We start from the raw sequence: 17,876 nt of genomic DNA, 5'->3' as shown, positions 1-17,876 counted from the left end.
ACTGAGTAGCTGCAGGATGGTGGAACTCGTTCCTGACCCTTCCCCAGCCAGTGCATTCCGTGTTTCTGCCAGTGCAACAGCGAGTCCAGCAGCTGCCCCTGGGCTTGCGAGGGAGATGTTGGGTGTGCATCTTCCCAAAGTGGCAAGTGGGATCTCGTGGTTCCCCCCCGAGGTGTTCCCAGCGCCACCTCAGAGCCCCCTGCCAGAGCATCACCCCTGGGACACCACCCCCGGGACAACACCACCAGGATGCTCCAGCACTGGGGCAACTCCACCTCTGGGACATCAGCAGCAGGATGATCCACCACTGGCTCTTGGCCCTTCATGTGCCAAAAGCCTCTGCTGGAGCCTGTGCCGATCCACTGCAGCTGCCCCGTTTGTGGCTGGGGGAGGGAAGGGATTTGCCCGTAGGCTGCAGGGGACTGCCAGCCTGCAGCAGGGCGTGGCGTGACCTCAGGTCCCCACGCTGGGCAGCACCAAAGCCTCTGCTCCAGGTCTGTCACAGGCCACTCATTCAGTGAGTCAGGTGACTCCCCTTCCTTGAGCAGCCAAGACCCACATCTCCATCTTAGCAGAAGATGGACAAACCTCAATATATTTGGAGCAGTATTTGGGTTTTTATGGCACCCTGAAAAACCACTGCTCTACTGGCCAATCTGCACACACTGCAATTTATGTTCCTCAGAAGACACAAGAGAATTCAGCCCAGTCCATGTAAATATGTTCTCAATTGTTGCTTTTGGAGGTGCCACAAGTCCATTTTGCCCTTGTTTTCACATCCACAACATTTGTTTCCTTTTCAGAGCATTTATATTTTATTAACACATTCCATACAGCTTACTTGTCATTGCACGGTGGGATCATGCCTGGCAAATATTTGTCTTTCTTCAGTAACAACTTTTAAACAACCTTTCCAAGTTCTCAATGATACAGATAATCCAATCCCTCAAGTCTGGCCACCCGTGGCATCCTCCTTCAGCTGCCCTCGCTGTGACAGGAGATTGACAGCTTGGCCAGGGAAAGATATGCATTCCTGGGCTCTGTGGCTGGAATTTGCAAATGCCACAAACACTCAAATAACAAAAAAGGTTTTTCCCCATGTTGTGGGCAGATTTTATCTAAGCATCCGTGCTCAGATGCCCCCATAGACACACATACACAACCTATAAGCAAGTGCACAGAGATATCCTCAGTTCATTATTCTGGTAAACATGACAGTCTTCTCTCATGCTGGCCAAAAACATCCTCCAGAGCTTTCAAAATAGGAAAGAAAATATTTTTGCTTTATTTTCCCATTTATTTTATTTATTTAAATTTTATCTTCCCCGTGATTTCACTTATTCTTTTCTCTTTGAATGCAAAAAAGCAGTTGACATAGCCCTTGGAAACCATCTAGAGCCATTTACAATATTTATGGTATCACACAGTATTTTTATTGGAATGCTGAATCACCCCAGAGAACTGCACTGAAGCCACAGACTCTGCTAAATAGTTTAATTATGTAACTTTGTTCTCCTGGTGACAAGCATTTACAAACTCTCCTTTTGCAAACAATGTAATTAAGTCAAAAATTGCAGCGCAGCAAACCAAGCTGATGGAAACCAAGGCGAGTCCCATGGGCTCCTTCCTCCTGCTGTCCTGTGGAACTCTTGGCCCTACAAGCAGCTCTCCCAGCACCCTCCAGCTAATTTAAGGATGGAGGCTGCCATCCTCAGAGCTCAGATGGGAAAAGGGGAATTTGGGCTAAATCAGGCTCAGGCGGCTCCTCGAGCCCATCTAAGGGTCTTGCTGGCTCTGAGGTTGTGTTCATCGATAACTGAACAGGGCTTGGTCAGTTTGGTGCCCCCAAACCCCTTCCTAAGGGTCAATCATAATCAGAGAAAACAAGCTCAAGTGTGTGATGAGCGTTGCTGATCACCTTGTCTTCCCTTTGCCAGGATGGCTTTCCTTCTCCCCGTTGTATTTGTATTTTAATTTGTGATTTTAAAGCCTCTTCTAGCTGCCCCGGCCCAGAGGTGGAGGGTAACGTTTTCCAGCAGTCACGGCCGGGTTGTGTTACCAAACACAGGCTGCCGTTCCAAACGCCGAGCTCTCTGGGAAGCGCATTCCTGCGGCTCAGCCCCGGGGTTGCGCTGTTTGGCTGCCAGGCAGGAACGCGCCCTCGAGCCCCGCAAGCCCGGCAGCCAAGATAAGGATCAGAGGGGGAAGCGGCACTGCCAAAGCACACGGTCTGCAGGGGAGGAGGAGGAGGAAGGCATCGCAGGAGGGAGCCAGGATAGAAACGTGCCGGCACACATGAAGTGCTGGTGGATCCGCCAATCCAGACCTTCTCATATGTGGATCTTCGGGACAAAGGCACTGACTTCAGCAGGCCCAGAATACCCACTAATCACAAATGTTACGATAAGAAAGGTGTGCTTTGAGAACAACAAAGGAAGATTTCTTTTTTCCTGCCCAAATTATCCCTGCTGTTTTCATCACAGCAGGTTTACACCTTTTTTTCCCAGACGACCACAACCCACAGCCACGCACAGTGTCGACGTGGCAGCTGCATTTCTGTACATACTGATGTCACCTTTTCGGCCACCTTTTGTAAACACACCATAAAGCTCTGCCTGTGCTTGCTCCCCAGGACCTCACCTCCTTGTGTTCTGTGCTAATAATAATAATTCTTGTGCTGTCAGAGACCAGGAAGCTTCCAGAGAATGGTTGGGTGGCAGATAAATGAAAGCTGAGCGACCATGGAGAAAAGTATAATTTCTTCCTTCTCACGCTGAATTAAGTTCGGAAGGAAGGAATTATTCAGGGAAATTGCAGATCAAGTAGCCAAGGGTGGTTTTGCCCAGTGCCTGATGAGGACTCTGGGTCCCCTCTGGCTCTCTGCATAGTAGGGAACCATGCATGGGTGACATCTCCAATTCACAGCACAGCTCACCCAAAATGTCAGTCTGTATCAGATACAAGGTTTTAGAAAAACTATTTTTACATACTTTATTTGCATTGAAATTAGAGCATATGAATGGGAAGCATTTATTTAATCTGTAAGCCAGGTAGATGGTTTGAAACACTTTTCATATATAACTTGGAGAAGAAACAAAGCCAAAATGTTTGATCAGCTGCTGCCCATGTTGCAGCCAGATATCCAACAGACTAAAGTTGAAAGGATACACATGATCCAACATGGCCCATCTCAAGCATCCCAAAACTATGAGTTGGAACAAAAAAAGGGTTGGTACCACTGGTCTGCAGAGCAGAGACAAGAAATGTATCCCCATAGTTAGAATAATAATAATTATTTAAATATTTCTCTTAAATGGCCTATTAAGTCAAAATGTGGGGTGACTGAAAGGGCTCTTTAAAAAAAGAAAAAAGTGTTCTTGTGTTCTTTATTCTTCACCCAACCTGTTTATTTTTGTCTGTGTCAGAGGGGTGTGCCTGCACCACAGGCACAATGGTCACGGATGCAGACCTGTCCCAATTCAACTTTGTACTGTGACAAAGAGCTTCACCAGCACAGACTCCACAGACTGCTGCTCTGGAGCTTGTGTGGTTATAACATCTTAAATACTAAAATTTAGTGTAAGTATTAAACAAAATGTTACCAGCAGTCAATTGCCAGCTCGCAATGCAGGTTCATGGTCATGTGCACCTCCCCTTCAGGGGCATTCCCTGCTGGATGCTGTGACACCACATCTTCCCTCGCTGGTCCCCACGCCAGCTGGGTCACAGCAAACTTCTGAACATCTCGTGCACCTCAGCACAGCTCAACCCGCCCAGCAGCTGCTGTTTGCACGAACAGCACCGAGGGAGAATGTCTGCATATTGTGGTAAAGAGTTTTGAAAGCACTTCGAGGTGTATCATGTTTTGTTTAGCAAACTGGACTTAGGGATACATGAAATTAGCCTCAGACTCAGAAAAAAATCTTGCATCCAAGTGCAAGTCCCGGTGTCTTTTATGCAGGACAGCAGGAAGGTTCCTGTTCCACTCAGCAGAAAAAGTATGTTAATTACAAGGGAAGCTGAATACTGAAATGCTTTGTCTGAGGGAGCACTGTGCAGGGGGAAGGAGATCAGCTCAAGAGATGATCCTTTCTGTCCCAGTGAAAGTTAAGAGTGCAAACTTAATCACAGAATCATAGAATGTGCTGAATTGGAAGGGACCCATCAGGATCGAGTCCAGCTCCTGGCCCTGCACAGGACACCCCAACAGTCACACCATGTGCCTGAGAGTGTTGTCCAAACGCTTCTTGAACTCTGTCAGGCTTGGTGCTGTGACCACCTCCCTGGGGAGCCTGTTCCAGTGCTCAACCACCCTCTGGGAGAAAAACCTTTTCCTGCCATCTAACCTAAACCTCCCCTGCTGCCCTTTTAGTTTTAGCTTTGAAATGGTCACCCCTTTCCTAGCAGGCTTCTTTGGCTTTCCAGCCGAGCTACCTCAAATCATTAACAAACTCCTGTGGACTTACCAGAGGCTTTCTCGCCTGGGGTGGGGGGAGAAGCTCTGAACAAGAGCAGGTCAGCAGGCAGCGAGGAGATTCCTGTTCCTGGCTCAAATGAGACAGAATGGGGACAGAGTTGTCATTCCAGCCACGAAAGCCATATCCTCGTTTCCAGAAGCGACTAGCTCCGTAAAGGCCTCCCCGGCCACCCCGCAGCCTCCGGCGCGCTCACCATGCCCCAGCCCGCTTTCCCGCGCGGCTACCCATTCCCGCGGATCAGGCTCCGCCTCGCCCGGGGACCCCTCGCCCATCGCGCAAGGCGGTGCAGCTCCCCCGGCCCGGACCCCCGGGCAGGGCGACTACAAGCCGTACAGGCCTGCCCGGCCGGGGGCACGGGCGGGCACGACGTGGCTCGGCCCCGCTCCGGCCGCCGGACCCCGCTCCGCCCCCTCCGCCCCGCGCGCTCCCGGGCCCGCGGAGCGCGGGGGGCTAGCCCCGCCGGGCCATGGGTGAGTGCGGCCGGGGCCGGGCGAGGGGGCGCGGAGGCGGAGGGGGGGTGTCATAGAAGGTTTGCTGCCACAGCCCCTCCGGGACGGGGCTCTGCGGGGCTGGGGCGGGCGAGCGGCGCTGCCCCGGGGAAAAAAAGTTCCCTGAAGGAAAAAGAGAAAAGTTTTCAACTTTTCCTAAAGGCTGGGGCTGCATCCCACGCCCTTCCCCCTTTCTTTCTGGTTTGGTGTTGGTTTGGTTTTTTTTTTTAGCGCTCCCAGCAGCACATACAGCGAACGCAAGAGCCGAGGAATTTCCTGCGGCTCGGTCCTGGGGCCATCCCAGGAGCGCTCCGGCGGCAGGGAGAGCGGGGTACAAGGAGTGTGGAGGGACCAGGATTTGCTGTGGAGCGGGATTTGCTGGAGGCAGCGGTCCGGCGCTCCCTGGCCTTGGCGTTGGTGTGGGCAGAGTCCGAAGTCAGCCCCAGCCCCAGCCCGGCGGTCACTGCCCTGTCCCGGAGCACGACCCGATGACCAGTTTGCCATAGGCAGGGAATCGCCTGCCACAGCTCCTCCCGAGACCCACCAAACCTTCTGTCCTCAAGTGGAGATCTGAAGAGTCCTCGAATTTCCCAGCTATGTCAGAACAGACTGTATAGAAACTGGATTTCAGTCAAAGTTCACAAACCATGACTGCTCATGAAGTTAACGAGAAATGCAGCAAAACCTGATGAAATCAGCTGTGGTATTTATAGTGGGACTCTCTGTGACTAGTAGAATTTGTGGCTTGGAACTAATGGGATGGGCACTTACGCCTTTTGTTCTCAGCAGATAATTTTCTAATTATCTGCATAATGTGCACAAGGAGTGCTAAAAGCAGTGTGGGTGGTCACACAAAGCATGGTGAGAGGGACTGGGGTAACTGGGATGGCATAAGTAACACAAATGAAACACAGAGGGTTACAGAATAAATACAAATATTTGTATTTATGTACAGCCATCACTGAGAAATCTTTATTGCTAACTGTAATTAAAGGCCAAGCAGAGACACTTCCTATTAAACACAGCTTGTGAGGGGGAAAAAAGCCCTTAGGCAGGGTGAGAAAAGTTTCCACGGTCTGGTGGTTGTGTCCACATTTTTTCCACATGCAGTCTACAGAAAATGTGAATATTTCTAATTAAACAAAAGAGTACAGATAGAATTACGTGCTGGAAACCAGCACAAACCTCAGAGCTAATGCACTCTACCTGTGCTTCAAAATTGTAACTGGAGGGGAGGTCACTGCCACTGCTGTTCCCAGAGATCCCTACATCATGCTGGCTCTGGCACCAGTGCAATCCCTGCTGCTGTAACATGGCTCATGGTTCTCACATGGTCACCCTTTCATCCCTTCCCCATGGTGAGAAGCATATGCAGGCAGAACCTTGCTTTTGTAGGGTTGTTTAGGCCGGGTAGCTTTGGGTTTGGGTTGCTTTTGCTGCTAGCTTTTGGTTTTTTTATTTATTTTATTTTAGCTAAACTCAACTTGTACTCTCATCTGTATGGGATGGGCAAGGTCAAAAAGTCACTTTTTGTATTTGGGGCTGGTAACAGTGAGGTTTTCAGCTCATGATGAAGCTTGTCCTGTGGTCCTGGACCAGCCTGAGGAGGCTGTGCATGGCTCAGGGATCCTGGGTGCTGTGGGCTGTAGAAGGACAGATGAAGAAATCAGGGCCACCCCACAAAGTCATGGCAAGAGTGCAAGATTAAGTGGGAGAAATAAACTTTTGTGAGCAGGGCTTTTAATGCCAAGGTCAGAAGTGAGAACGTAGAGGCTGCAGGCTCAGTGCCACGTGCACTGAAACATGAAAATGATAATGCAGAATAACTCATGACCTGAAAGCAGAAGCTGCATTTCCTGCTCAGAACAGGTTTTGTAATTTGAATCCAGGGAGACTACAGAGGATCCCCCTGTATAACTCCAGGCACTACAAATCACTGCCCTCTACTTAAAAACATGTCTTAACTTTGTTAACAAAGCCCTGATTTCACAGTTCTGCACCCCAAATGAGTGCCTCTGCCTGGTGGGTTGTGTGACTGTCTGCAAGTGTCTCTCTACATGTGACCTGGTGACCTGTGGGGAAATGCTGCACCGTGGCTTTGTAAATGGAAAACTGTGGGTGTCCTGGGAGAGCTTTTTCCAGCCTGTGCATGCTGATAGCTGCCCTGCTAGCATCAGAAAACTGAACTTGGCATTACTTTCTTGTCTTCCAGGTCGTGCAGTGATGGTCCTGCTCTTGTCCGCAACGGTGTCTCTCCTGGGCGGGCTGATATTTGGGTACGAGCTGGGGATAATCTCTGGTGCACTGCTGCAGTTGCAGGTGGACTTTCACCTCAGCTGCTTCAAGCAAGAAGTTGTCGTGAGCGCCGTCCTCATCGGAGCACTGCTGGCCTCTCTGGCCGGGGGGGTGCTCATCGACCGCCACGGCCGGAGGAGAGCGATCCTGGTCAGCAACGTGGTCCTGTTGGTTGGCAGCCTTATCCTCACGCTGGCCAGGTCATTTATGGTGCTGGTCATTGGGCGCATGACCGTGGGCTTTGCCATCTCTGTCTCATCCATGGCCTGCTGCATCTACGTCTCAGAAATGGTGGCTGCTCACCGGCGAGGGCTGCTGGTGTCTCTCTACGAAGCCGGTATCACCGGGGGCATCCTGCTGTCCTACGCGCTGAATTACGTCTTTGCGGACGTGGAGGAGGGATGGAGGTACATGTTTGGGCTGGCCATTGCCCCGACAGCCATGCAGTTCCTCAGCATCCTCTTTCTCCCAGTGAACCCTGTTAAATTAAGCTCGTGGGACTCAGACTGCCAGAAGGGCCTCATTCCGTTGCAGGACACTGAGGACAGAGCGGCAGCAAAGCGGGAGCCCTGTCAGGGGAAGCATTACTCATTCCTTGACCTTTTCAGGACCAGAGACAACATGAGAAGGCGGACTCTGGTGGGCCTGGGACTGGTGCTCTTCCAGCAGTTCACTGGGCAGCCCAATGTGCTGGGCTATGCCTCCAAAATCTTCCACTCGGTGGGGTTCCAGAGCAACTCCTCGGCAATCCTGGCCTCAGTTGGGCTGGGAGCGATCAAGGTGGTGGCCACGCTGGTCGCAATGGCCTTGGCAGACAAGGCTGGCAGGAGAGTGCTGCTCCTGGCTGGCTGTGTGGTGATGGCCATCTCGGTCACCACCATCGGCCTCACCAGCCGCATGGCCCCGCTGGCCATGGCCAGGGACTGCAAGGCACCCGCCGACCCCAACGCGTCCCTCAGCCTCACTCAGCACCCCCTGACATCTGCATTCCCCCAGTCTGCTGCGTCACCCCTCCCACCAGCATCGGGTGCTGTCAAAAGTCAGGCAGCCCCTGGTTTTGCTGCCACAAGGAGCCTTGCAAAAGTTTTTGCCAGTACCCAAAGCAAAGAGGTTGTTCCCAATTCTTCCCTCACGCAGAAAAGGGACTTGGTGGGCCAGTCCACAAAAGGGACAGTGGGAAGCACGGGCCCTCCTCTCACTGGTGCTCCCTGGGCACAACATACGGTCTTAAATTGGATTACACTGCTGAGCATGATGGCTTTCGTGAGTGCCTTTTCAATTGGATTTGGGCCAAGTAAGTGTGGTGTTTATATATCTTTGCACTAACCTAGAGAATAAAATTAGGGCTGACCTGCAAGCTGCCTGCTGGAAACATTCCTTATGTGTCTGCTGTACCAAGCAGCTTGGTGTCTGGGAACTGGAAATATGTCCCCATCTGCCCACTGAATCACTTTCTAGCACTGCAGCTCTGCCAGCTACAGGGCTGGTACAGCACTGGAATAGCTTCCTCTTCCATGCTGTAACTACCCTTGTAATGTTTTTTTTTTCTGTGGAACTCATTGCAAAATCAGAGTATCCCACAAGCGCTGCACCCTGGGAAGGAGAAAAAAAGAAGGCTAAGGGCAGAGGGACTGAGGGGCTTCTGCTGTGTGACAGGGAAGTCAGTGCAGAACTGGAAGTGAAACCTCTTTGAAAGTTTCTCAGTATCAGTTTCGTTGTTTTGTTGGTTTTTTTTTCTGAAATCATTATTTTTCATCAGATGAGATTAAAGATTAGGTCTTGCTTCCATGTGAGCTCTACTATTTTCTGACATTTAAATGCCTTGATGGGAGAAAACATCATCTGACTCAAGAGAAATATATAAGTGGGCAAGTCTTCTGGGTTTGACAGTGACCCTGCAAATTATTTCAAACTAAATAACCCCAGGATAGGAGAGGGTTCTTGAAGGCATATGTTGCTTTAACTCTGATTTTAGCCCAAATGCAATGTTGTTTCCCTAATTCCACCCCTTTCTCATTTTTTTGCAAAGAGCATGTCCTGACAGCAGATCTTTTCCATGTCCCGTGGATGGAATTACAAACTCCTCCACTTTCTTCTTTGCTCCCTGTGCCTGTTCATTGCTGTTTCATTCCTCCTGCAGTGCAGAACACGGGAGGTTTGAAGTGTTCTCCTGTGCCCTGTCTCTGAGGTCAATGAATGTTTGACACCACCAGCAGCAGGCGCGAGTTTAAACCCCCTGCTGAAACCTCCCTTGCCCATTTCCCGAACAAATTGCTTAACTCCCACACTGTCTTTCTGATCTCTCTAATCCATGCAGTGACCTGGCTGGTCCTCAGTGAGATTTACCCTGCTGGGATAAGAGGAAGAGCCTTTGCCTTCTGTAACAGCTTTAACTGGGCTGCTAATTTACTGATCAGCCTCTCCTTCCTGGACCTTATTGGTAAGTAGGCACTCCCCCTCCCTCCACCTCCCACAGCTGGTTAGGAAAGGATGGCCACCATGAGCCATTTGGAGACGAGGTGGCATTTTGAACCGTGGGGACTTAGGGCTGGAGTAGCTGTGACCCTGCTGCCCCTGAGAGCAGGAAAGCCAGGCACCAGCAGCACTGCTCTGAGCCCTCTGTCAGCTGTTTGTAAAAGTCACCCATTGCCCACTGGGCTGCACTAGAGCACCACAGTATCAGCAAACCACGGAGTTTGCAGCTTCTGTGCCGGCAGCTTTACCACATTTCTTTCTAGCAGAGCCCTCAGTTGAGGCACTCGGTGGGCACTGCTGGCCCTGGAGCTCGGCTGCCTTCCCTTCCCTCTGGTGCTGGCAAAGCCTGGCATGAACCAGCCTTTTCCTTTGCTGATTCCCAGTCCAGGCCTTGCAGATAAGCAGTTTCCCAGATCTATTGAAGGCTTCACAAAATAAGATGCCCATCAGGCACCAGTGACCACCTCACAGTAAATAAACCAGTTTCCCTTGTATCCCATGATGTGACTGACCTCCTACCTTCATGCACTCGAATCTCTGCAGATGCCATTGGATTCTCTTGGATGTTTCTTCTCTATGGACTGATGGGAGTGATGTCTGTTATATTCATTTACCTTTTTGTTCCGGAAACAAAAGGACAGTCCCTAGAGGAGATAGACCAGCAGTTCTCCAGGAAAAGGTGTGTGTGCTGTTGTCCCAGAGTGAGTGCTGGCTTTGGGAGCTCCCCATCAGTGTCTCTTGAGGTCTGTGGCACCAGGCAGCTCAGGGCTGTTACAAAGTCTGGTCAGTGCTACTGAGAAAGTAGAACATCTCAAGTTTGTGGCAGGGTTTTGGGACAAGATGTGAGAGCTGCAGTGCTGTTCATCAGCAAGTCACTGCCCTGAGCCTTGTGGCTGAGCTGTGGGAGGGCACTAGTGGCACTTGGGAGGAAATGGGCTAAAAACCAGGGCTCGTGGCTGAGGAGAGGAAAGCAGGACCACAGCATGGGACAAGCAGGTCAGGACTGGGAGGAGACAGGAGGGGATGATAGTCCTCTTGTTTCAACTTAGAATAGTCTTGGACTGATCCTTCTCCTCCGGGGCAGAGACATCTCCTGGTGAGGCCATGGGCTCTTACCTGGTAGTTTTCCAGACAAAACCTGTAATGGGTTAGGGAAGATCAAAAGGTGCTTGTGCCATCCTGGTTGGGATGGAGGCAGGGCAGGCATTGCTGGAGCAGGGAGAGGCCCAGGGGAGGGAGCACAGACCCCTGGGGGGCAGGAGGGGTAACTGCTGTGAGGCCCTGCCTGTCTCTCTGGGCACAGCACTGACCTTCACCATTGCCCTGCAGGGTTTGGGAAGGAAATGTGTTCAAGCAGAGACGTGGACGAGGAGCGAGCTGCACACACGCCCAGTACCAGAGAGTGGAGCACACCAACAGCCCATGAAACCATCAACGTGCCTGCAGCACCGTGTCTGAGCAGCTTTTCCAGGAGAGGAGCAGGCTGGGCCATCAGGACAGTTCTTTTCCATGGCCTTTAACTGGTGACCTCTGCTCACAGACAGTTCTCCCTGCAGTGCCTTAGCTGTGGGGACATGCAGATAGCTGTCCTTTGGATCCTTGGAGGATCGTTGTCCCCCGCAGGGAGCACATCCTTCCTTTGACGTCTTTAATTCTTCCTCATTTGTACCTCCCATCGTTTAAGAGATTAATTTTTTTTTGTACGCAGGGATTAAAACACAGCTTTTGCCGGCGGTGCTCTCCCATCGGCCAGGTTCGTTTGTGTGTTCGTTCGTTCGTTCGAGGTGTGTTTTATGTTCCGGTTCTTGGAAAAGGATCGGCGCTGCACCGCGCCGGACCCGCCGCCAGTGGGTGCCCCGGCACCGCCGCACCGCCCGGACCCCGGGCTGCGGACAGACCCCCGCCACAGCCCCAAAATCTGAGCCCACCACACCCCTCGGACCCCCCCGCACCCTTCGGACACACACACACACCCTCACTGTGCCTCTGGGCCTGATGGAGCCGGAAAAGAAGGATATGGGAATCCACGGTACCCCTGCGGGGCAGGCGGCGGGAGCTGCGCTGGGACAAGGGGAAGGGGAGAGGATGGGGACACTGGGGTTTTGGGAGGGGTGGAGGGGGCCCAGGGACTGGCTGCTGGGGCAGTGAGCGGGGCTGGATGTGCTGGGAGGACACACGAGAGCTCTGGGGTCAGCAAACAGCGCTGGTGACAGTGCCAGGTGTCGGGGGCGACAGTACGGGAAGATGAGACACAGCTCCTGGTAAGGGGGGATCAGTGAACCCGAGGTAGAGGACTGTCACCTCCATCACGGCAGAGCTGGGCTGCTGGCACTGAAACGAGGAAAAGCCATAAAGGAGTGTTCAAATGAAAAGCTGAGGAAAATTCAGTGGGTGTTGAAATTCAGGCTTGCACCCCTGTGAGAGGACGTGGCCAGTATTCATGGGGAGAGCAGCAGGGAAACCAAATGATGCAGCTGCAGTAAATCAGGTGAATTTGGCCATGTATGGTACCAGCAGAATCACAGGAACATTATGAAGCAACCAAGCAAGGGCAAAACCTGGTTGTGCTTCTGTGCCTATACCAGAAGCTTGAAAAATAAGATAATGCCAGGCTTTCCAATTGCCCTGAATAACAACCCCAGTACCAGCACAGATTTCCTGAGATGGGAAATCATGCATCCCAATTTAAAAAATTTCGAGCCAGGACTGTATAACTGACTCCTGATCAGGATAAATATATAAATATACAAATATAAAATGAGATTAGAGAAGTTAGTCAGCTAAGTGATCCACCAGGAAGGAATAAAAACTGGTTTGGGATACAACAAAGGGTCTCCTGGACTAAGCAGTGCTGGAAGCATGAGAAGGGCTGCTGCTCTGGGTTTGGTGGGGAGCAGAGCACAGGACCTGCTTCACAAGGTGTTTGTGGGAGAGCTGTTCTCTGCTGGTGACCACAAAACAACCTTTAATGCTGTAGTGGGAGAGAGCACACCAAATAAATCCAGCCTGGGGCTCTACAGTTTCAAGAAAGGGAACTATGAAAAAATAAGGTGATTAGTCAATAACAACAAACCCAAAAGGAACAGGCAGAAAGCAAGGAGCCTGCAAGCAGTCTGGCGGCGATTAAAAAATGCTCCATTAAAGCCCAAGGAAAACATGTGCCACAACTCAAAAAGAGCTAAGAGGTCCTAAAAAACACCCTGCCTGACTTGCTGCTAAGGTTAAGGAGGTATCACAGGGAGAAGGTCAGTGTTTGAAAACTGAAAAGGTTTCCCACATGAGGAGAAAAGGAAAACCCCATAAAACACAGCAAGTAAAGTGCAGACAGAAAAGAGAGCTAAAAAGGAGCATGAAGATATTGCAAATATCTTACAAATACCTTTTAAAAATGTTTCCTTAAATATGTCAGAAGAATGAAGCTGGCTAGGGAGCCATTGCTCAATACAAAGGTGCAACAGGGTGCCAGGAAGGATAAGGCATGATGAGGCAGCTTGGGCAGGACTGCGTTGGTCTTCACTGCTGCAGGTATTTGGAAGAACCTCACACCCAGCAAGTGAGAGGAACTGAATCAATGTGACTTTACAAGTGGCTACTGTACCAGAGGGCTGGCAGGTTGTTATTGTAGTTCCCACATAAAAGCCAAGCTCTGGAAGGGGACCCTGGGAGCTGCAGGGGTGAGTGTCACCTCTGTCCCTGCTGGGCTGATGGGGTCTGCAGGCAGACAGGCAGCTGGGAAGGAGCCAGCAGGCAAGGATGCTGAAAAGGGAAAGCTTGCCTTGCCAGCATGCTGGGACTCTAGGAATGTATCAAGTGTTCACACAGATAGGAAGAACCCAACAGACAGAACAGATGGATGTTTTCAAAAAGATTTTGGAAAAATTAGTTTAAAACCATTTACATTGCCAAGGGATTGGAGCAATGGTTCTTTCGTGGATTGGAATCTCTTTAAAGATATTCCTGTCTTGCAGGTAGCAGAGTGCAGGGTTTAACAGATAGCTTTTGAGAATGAATGAGATTCAGCAACTGGGTTGCCCCAGAATCTCTGCTGGGTCTGGTTTTATTCGGCACCTTCAGCTGTTGTGTTGGCAAGGGAGCAGACAGCAAAATCTCCAGGTTTGTGGATGACACTGAGCTCTTTTAGGAACTAGAACATTTTGCCACTGACAAAGGGCTCCATAAAACCCTGGCAAAAGGAAAGGTGTGAGCAAAAAGGGCAGCAGGGAAGGATGTGATAGGGAGCACTGCAGGCTGGTGCCAGAGGCCCCTGAGGGCTGGCTGGGGACAGCATGGATGGGAGGAGTGCTCGGCTGGGTGAGCTGGCTCCCTCCATCATCATCATCTAACTGGACAAATGTGTCCCCACTCCAAATTTGGGACCCATTAACATAGCAACAGGCTGTTTCTCTTTTTCTTTCCCCCGAGGCTGAGACCTCATAAGACCAGAGGATACAGAAATGCTTGAGGCAGTGATAAATCTTCTTTAGTGGGCCTTTATTTCCTTTTCTTTCACAATATTTTCTTTAGTTTCCCAGCCAAATTTTTTCTAAGGAAAGATTTCTGACTTCCTTTGAGCCACAGCTCAACATCTGTCCACATTGGGGGCTGAAGTAATACACTGTTAAGGGGTTTTGATGTCAAGCCCAAAACCCCACCAGGGATTTATGCGGCTCTCCCCTTTCCTCCCTCCTCCCCTTCAAACAGCCTTTCATTTGCTCTCACTAATTGTGCTGTCATGCCTTTCTTTTTGCCCCAGTTGTGCAGACAGCCTTTCATGCAGACAGGTTTGGGTGACGGATGCCTGTGCCATGAGCTTCCCGAGCAGGCGGGTTGTGCTCCGAGCGTGCGCATCGTCCGGGCCCCGCTGAAATGATCCAGGCACACATCCAGCCCAGGGAAGGATTAGGCAGTGGCTGCCCTGCCTCCCCCCCTAGTTGCTGCTGGATAATCACTGCTGCTCAGGGGGAAGCCCCACCGGGCCCAGCCCACCCACAGACACCGCTTGCTCCTCGGAGTGGGCAGGAAAAAATTAGCGGAGCATCTCTTGGAAAACGGAAGAGGAGAGTCTTCAGGAGGATTCAGGCTGGGCAGAAGGACTCTGCAAAGCCTGGTGTCCCAGGGGAGGTGGCTGTCAGGGCAGGCTTTTGAAAAGCACCTACAGGCCACCCCCCCCTTACATGTGTTGCTGTACTGTGCTATAATCAAAATCTGAATGATGTGAAAAATAAGTACAAACCTTGGCTTGTTATTGCTGGTCCAGAGTGACTTCAGGAACCAGCTTGTTCACAGGTGATGTAAAGTTTGAGTGGCAGCATGTACCATCCTTGAGCCCTTGATCTCCAGCTGTGGTAACATGATCTAGGTGATAGACTGAACACCGAGGAAGGTGTGAGTCCCTGCTGCAAATATTCCCACAACTCAGCAGAGAAATGTGGGATATGAATCCATATCCTGCTTGTGCATGTGAAGGCAGCAAGCTCAAGGACTGGATCCTGCTTAGTCTCTGCTCGGGGGGGATACAGAGCTGGATGAAAGGAACCAGAATACATGAAATACGATAACTGGAAAAAATACAAACCAGAAGATGGGCTGTTTAATGCACTGCAGATCCAGTAGAACAACCAGAGCCGAACAAAAAACAGTCCTTGTATGGGAACAAAGATACCAGCTCAGCCCAGGGAGAACCTGGAAGGAGATGGGTGTGTTGAGCTGTGTTTTGTTAGTTTGTGTCTCCAGGCACTGCGTGGATCAGACCTGAGCCTAAAATGTGCCAGGTGCTTCCTCCTTTAACTGCATCTCTCCTCTCCAAAGTGCTGCTTCCAGCATGAGCACCTCCAAGCTCCCCAGGTTTGGTACCCCTTGTTCCTCCTACTCTACCTGGACTTCTTCCTACTGCTCCTCCCTCTGGCCCCAGCTCCCCCAGCCCTGTGGTCTAATAACTCAATAAACAGAGGGAAGAAGGAGAGTTGCTGTCACTTTTAATCATAGGAGTAAAGGAGGGACAGAAAGAAGGTCTCCCTCAACCACCTGAGTGCTAAAGGTTTGCAGAATGAGTTGCTCTGACAGGTCACCCACACAGAAAAGCCTGTTGTCTGTATGGAGAAAGATATCTTGGGCTGGGCTGGAGTGAGACCTCAGCACTGAGCAACACAGAGACCACTGCTTGCCCCTTGGACCTACCAGGCCAAATTCAATTTCTCCATAATCAGGAATCACATAATTCCCTTTACTGGGGATTTTTTCCAGTTGTGTCCAGGTATTTTCAGCCACCCTGACCACTGGGAATCATTTTCCCCTTGCCTCAATGACAGGAGCTGCAAAGAACCATTTCCCCTTGTAAAGGTCCTCTGCAAGGGTCTGGGGCAAAGCATCCTGTTCAGGTGCCATGGTGTCACTGTGACAATCCTGGCACCACACCCGTGACAGTGCCTGTGCTCACTGACAGCTCTTGGGGGTAACAACCATCCTTTTGTTCTCGCTCAAACTCACAGCTGAGTGCTGGTGCACGATGTGACCTCCTGCAGCAACACAAATAAAAATGTCAGTACTACAGCTATTAATAGTGTTTCTATTCCTGCTGCCACTACGATGGCTTTTGCTACTATTAATAATAATATTTACATATGCAAAACCACAGATGCAAAACAGATGGTTTGGTTGGGACCTCCGAAAAAACTTGTCTCTGCCACATATATTTATGACAAAGACGGAGGGTTAACCACACAGAGTGCCATATAGAGAACAAATAGATGGGGAAAAAGAATGAAATAATTCCTTCCATATTCCTAACAGAAGCCAAAACTTATCCATTCCCTCTCTCTGCTTCTCTCCTTTCCAGCATTTGAGACTTTTCCAATACCAGGCCAGGGATGGTTTCCATATTTGTTCAGACTTGTCTAGTTTTATTTTCCAGTGCAGCTATTTTTTCAGATGCAGCTTTTCCTGATGGATGGAAAATACAAAAGGAATCGCTCATCTGCTCCCTGCAAGCTTTTTCCTGACCGCTGGGAAGCTCAGGCACTATTCCAGGCCTGGAGTAAACCTTGCCTTGTGGAGAAAACTTGATCCTTGTTTGCTGAGTTCACACGTCTGGGAATAATTTACGCTAAGGGGAAAAGTAAAAGTGAGAAAGACAATTACTATCCCTGAGCCCACCTCATTCCCTCTGCCATGCAGCCCTGCCTGGGAGAACAGCCATGCACGAGGAACAACCACATCTCCACAGCTGGCCAGTGCTGGAAAGCAAGAGAGTGGCAGCTCGTTGTTTTGGCAGTTTCATTCAAACTTTTTTTGCAGAAACAGAAAATAACAGAGTCTGCCAGCATCGTGGCATCCCCTCTGCTTTCAGCAGTGGCTGCTGTAGGGCTCAGGGCCACAGTCAGAGCAGGGACTGGAGGGGCTTGACTTGGGCAGCCAACTTGCTCTTTGCTCCTGGTTTTCCCAACAGGATGAGGAGAAGCAGAAGAACAAGGCTGACACAAGTACCTCTCTTGAATGTATTGATAAGTAGTTTTGAATTGGGATTATGCACAGCCCCAACAACTTCTCTGTGCTTATGCTTTGGTCTCTCATCCATGTATTCAGAGTTGTGTGAACACCAGACTCTCTCCTGCATCCACGGGTGTCATGTTTGTGGTCAATGGGACAAACACACTCAGGGATGCCCTAACATCCCTGAGCTGCCCCAGGCCTGGCTGCTCCTTCCATGAGCAGGAGGAGGAGGAGGAGGAGGAAGGGTGGATATGCTCTGCAACAACACAGCAATGCTTGAACAGAGAAAGCCACCAGAGAGAACAGTAACGAGAACAGCGCGGCGTCCCCGAGCACTAATGGGTAATAAAGTGCCCCACAAACTAAAAAGCCCCCAAGTGCTACTGAGGACTAAGTAGTCCCTGAATACTCACATCTCTCTCAGGTCAAATTCCACTCTTTAAACCAATCCCCATTACGTTTTACACATTGGGCTGTAGAAGGCCTCGGAGGGGCTGTTAGAGTCTATTGTAGAGGAATAAAGCAAGTGTCAAAAAGACTTTTAATGCCCAGTTAAAAATGGCCAAAATACAGTCTGCAGTTACCTGATAAGCTGCAAGGTCTCTACTGGGAGAAGTATTTTGGTTTTTCAATTGTCTCAACCTTTGCACAC

At 50.4% G+C, this 17,876-nt stretch overlaps 2 protein-coding genes across 2 annotated transcripts in view; one reads left to right on the top strand and one right to left on the bottom strand.

The window, feature by feature from the left end:
• Window positions 1-4,750, bottom strand: part of TP53RK (TP53 regulating kinase) — a 6,595-nt gene extending 1,845 nt beyond the window's left edge. Inside the window, exon 1 of the mRNA XM_029960426.1 lies at window positions 4,672-4,750. Coding sequence (XP_029816286.1) covers window positions 4,672-4,750 — 79 coding nt within the window. The remainder of the gene's footprint in view (window positions 1-4,671) is intronic.
• A 164-nt stretch (window positions 4,751-4,914) lies between these two features.
• Window positions 4,915-11,480, top strand: SLC2A10 (solute carrier family 2 member 10). Its single transcript, XM_029960337.1, has 5 exons — window positions 4,915-4,948; window positions 7,179-8,555; window positions 9,579-9,701; window positions 10,280-10,415; window positions 11,066-11,480. The coding sequence occupies exons 1-5, from the start codon at window positions 4,945-4,947 to the stop codon at window positions 11,160-11,162; spliced, it is 1,737 nt and encodes a 578-aa protein (XP_029816197.1). The 5' UTR covers window positions 4,915-4,944; the 3' UTR covers window positions 11,163-11,480.
• Window positions 11,481-17,876: the final 6,396 nt, after the last annotated feature.

The sequence above is a fragment of the Manacus vitellinus genome, unplaced genomic scaffold, assembly GCF_001715985.3.
Source record: "Manacus vitellinus isolate BGI_N305 unplaced genomic scaffold, ASM171598v3 scaffold_26_pilon, whole genome shotgun sequence".
Lineage (NCBI taxonomy): Eukaryota > Metazoa > Chordata > Aves > Passeriformes > Pipridae > Manacus > Manacus vitellinus.
This window is presented reverse-complemented; position numbering and strand designations above follow the sequence as displayed.

What these genes read in the sequence shown, in the direction of transcription:
- SLC2A10 (XM_029960337.1), top strand. An exon ending in CTCCTTCCTGGACCTTATTG is followed by an intron (nt 9,702 to 10,279) that starts GTAAGTAGGCAC and finishes GAATCTCTGCAG; the next exon opens with ATGCCATTGGATTCTCTTGG. An exon ending in CAGCAGTTCTCCAGGAAAAG is followed by an intron (nt 10,416 to 11,065) that starts GTGTGTGTGCTG and finishes ATTGCCCTGCAG; the next exon opens with GGTTTGGGAAGGAAATGTGT.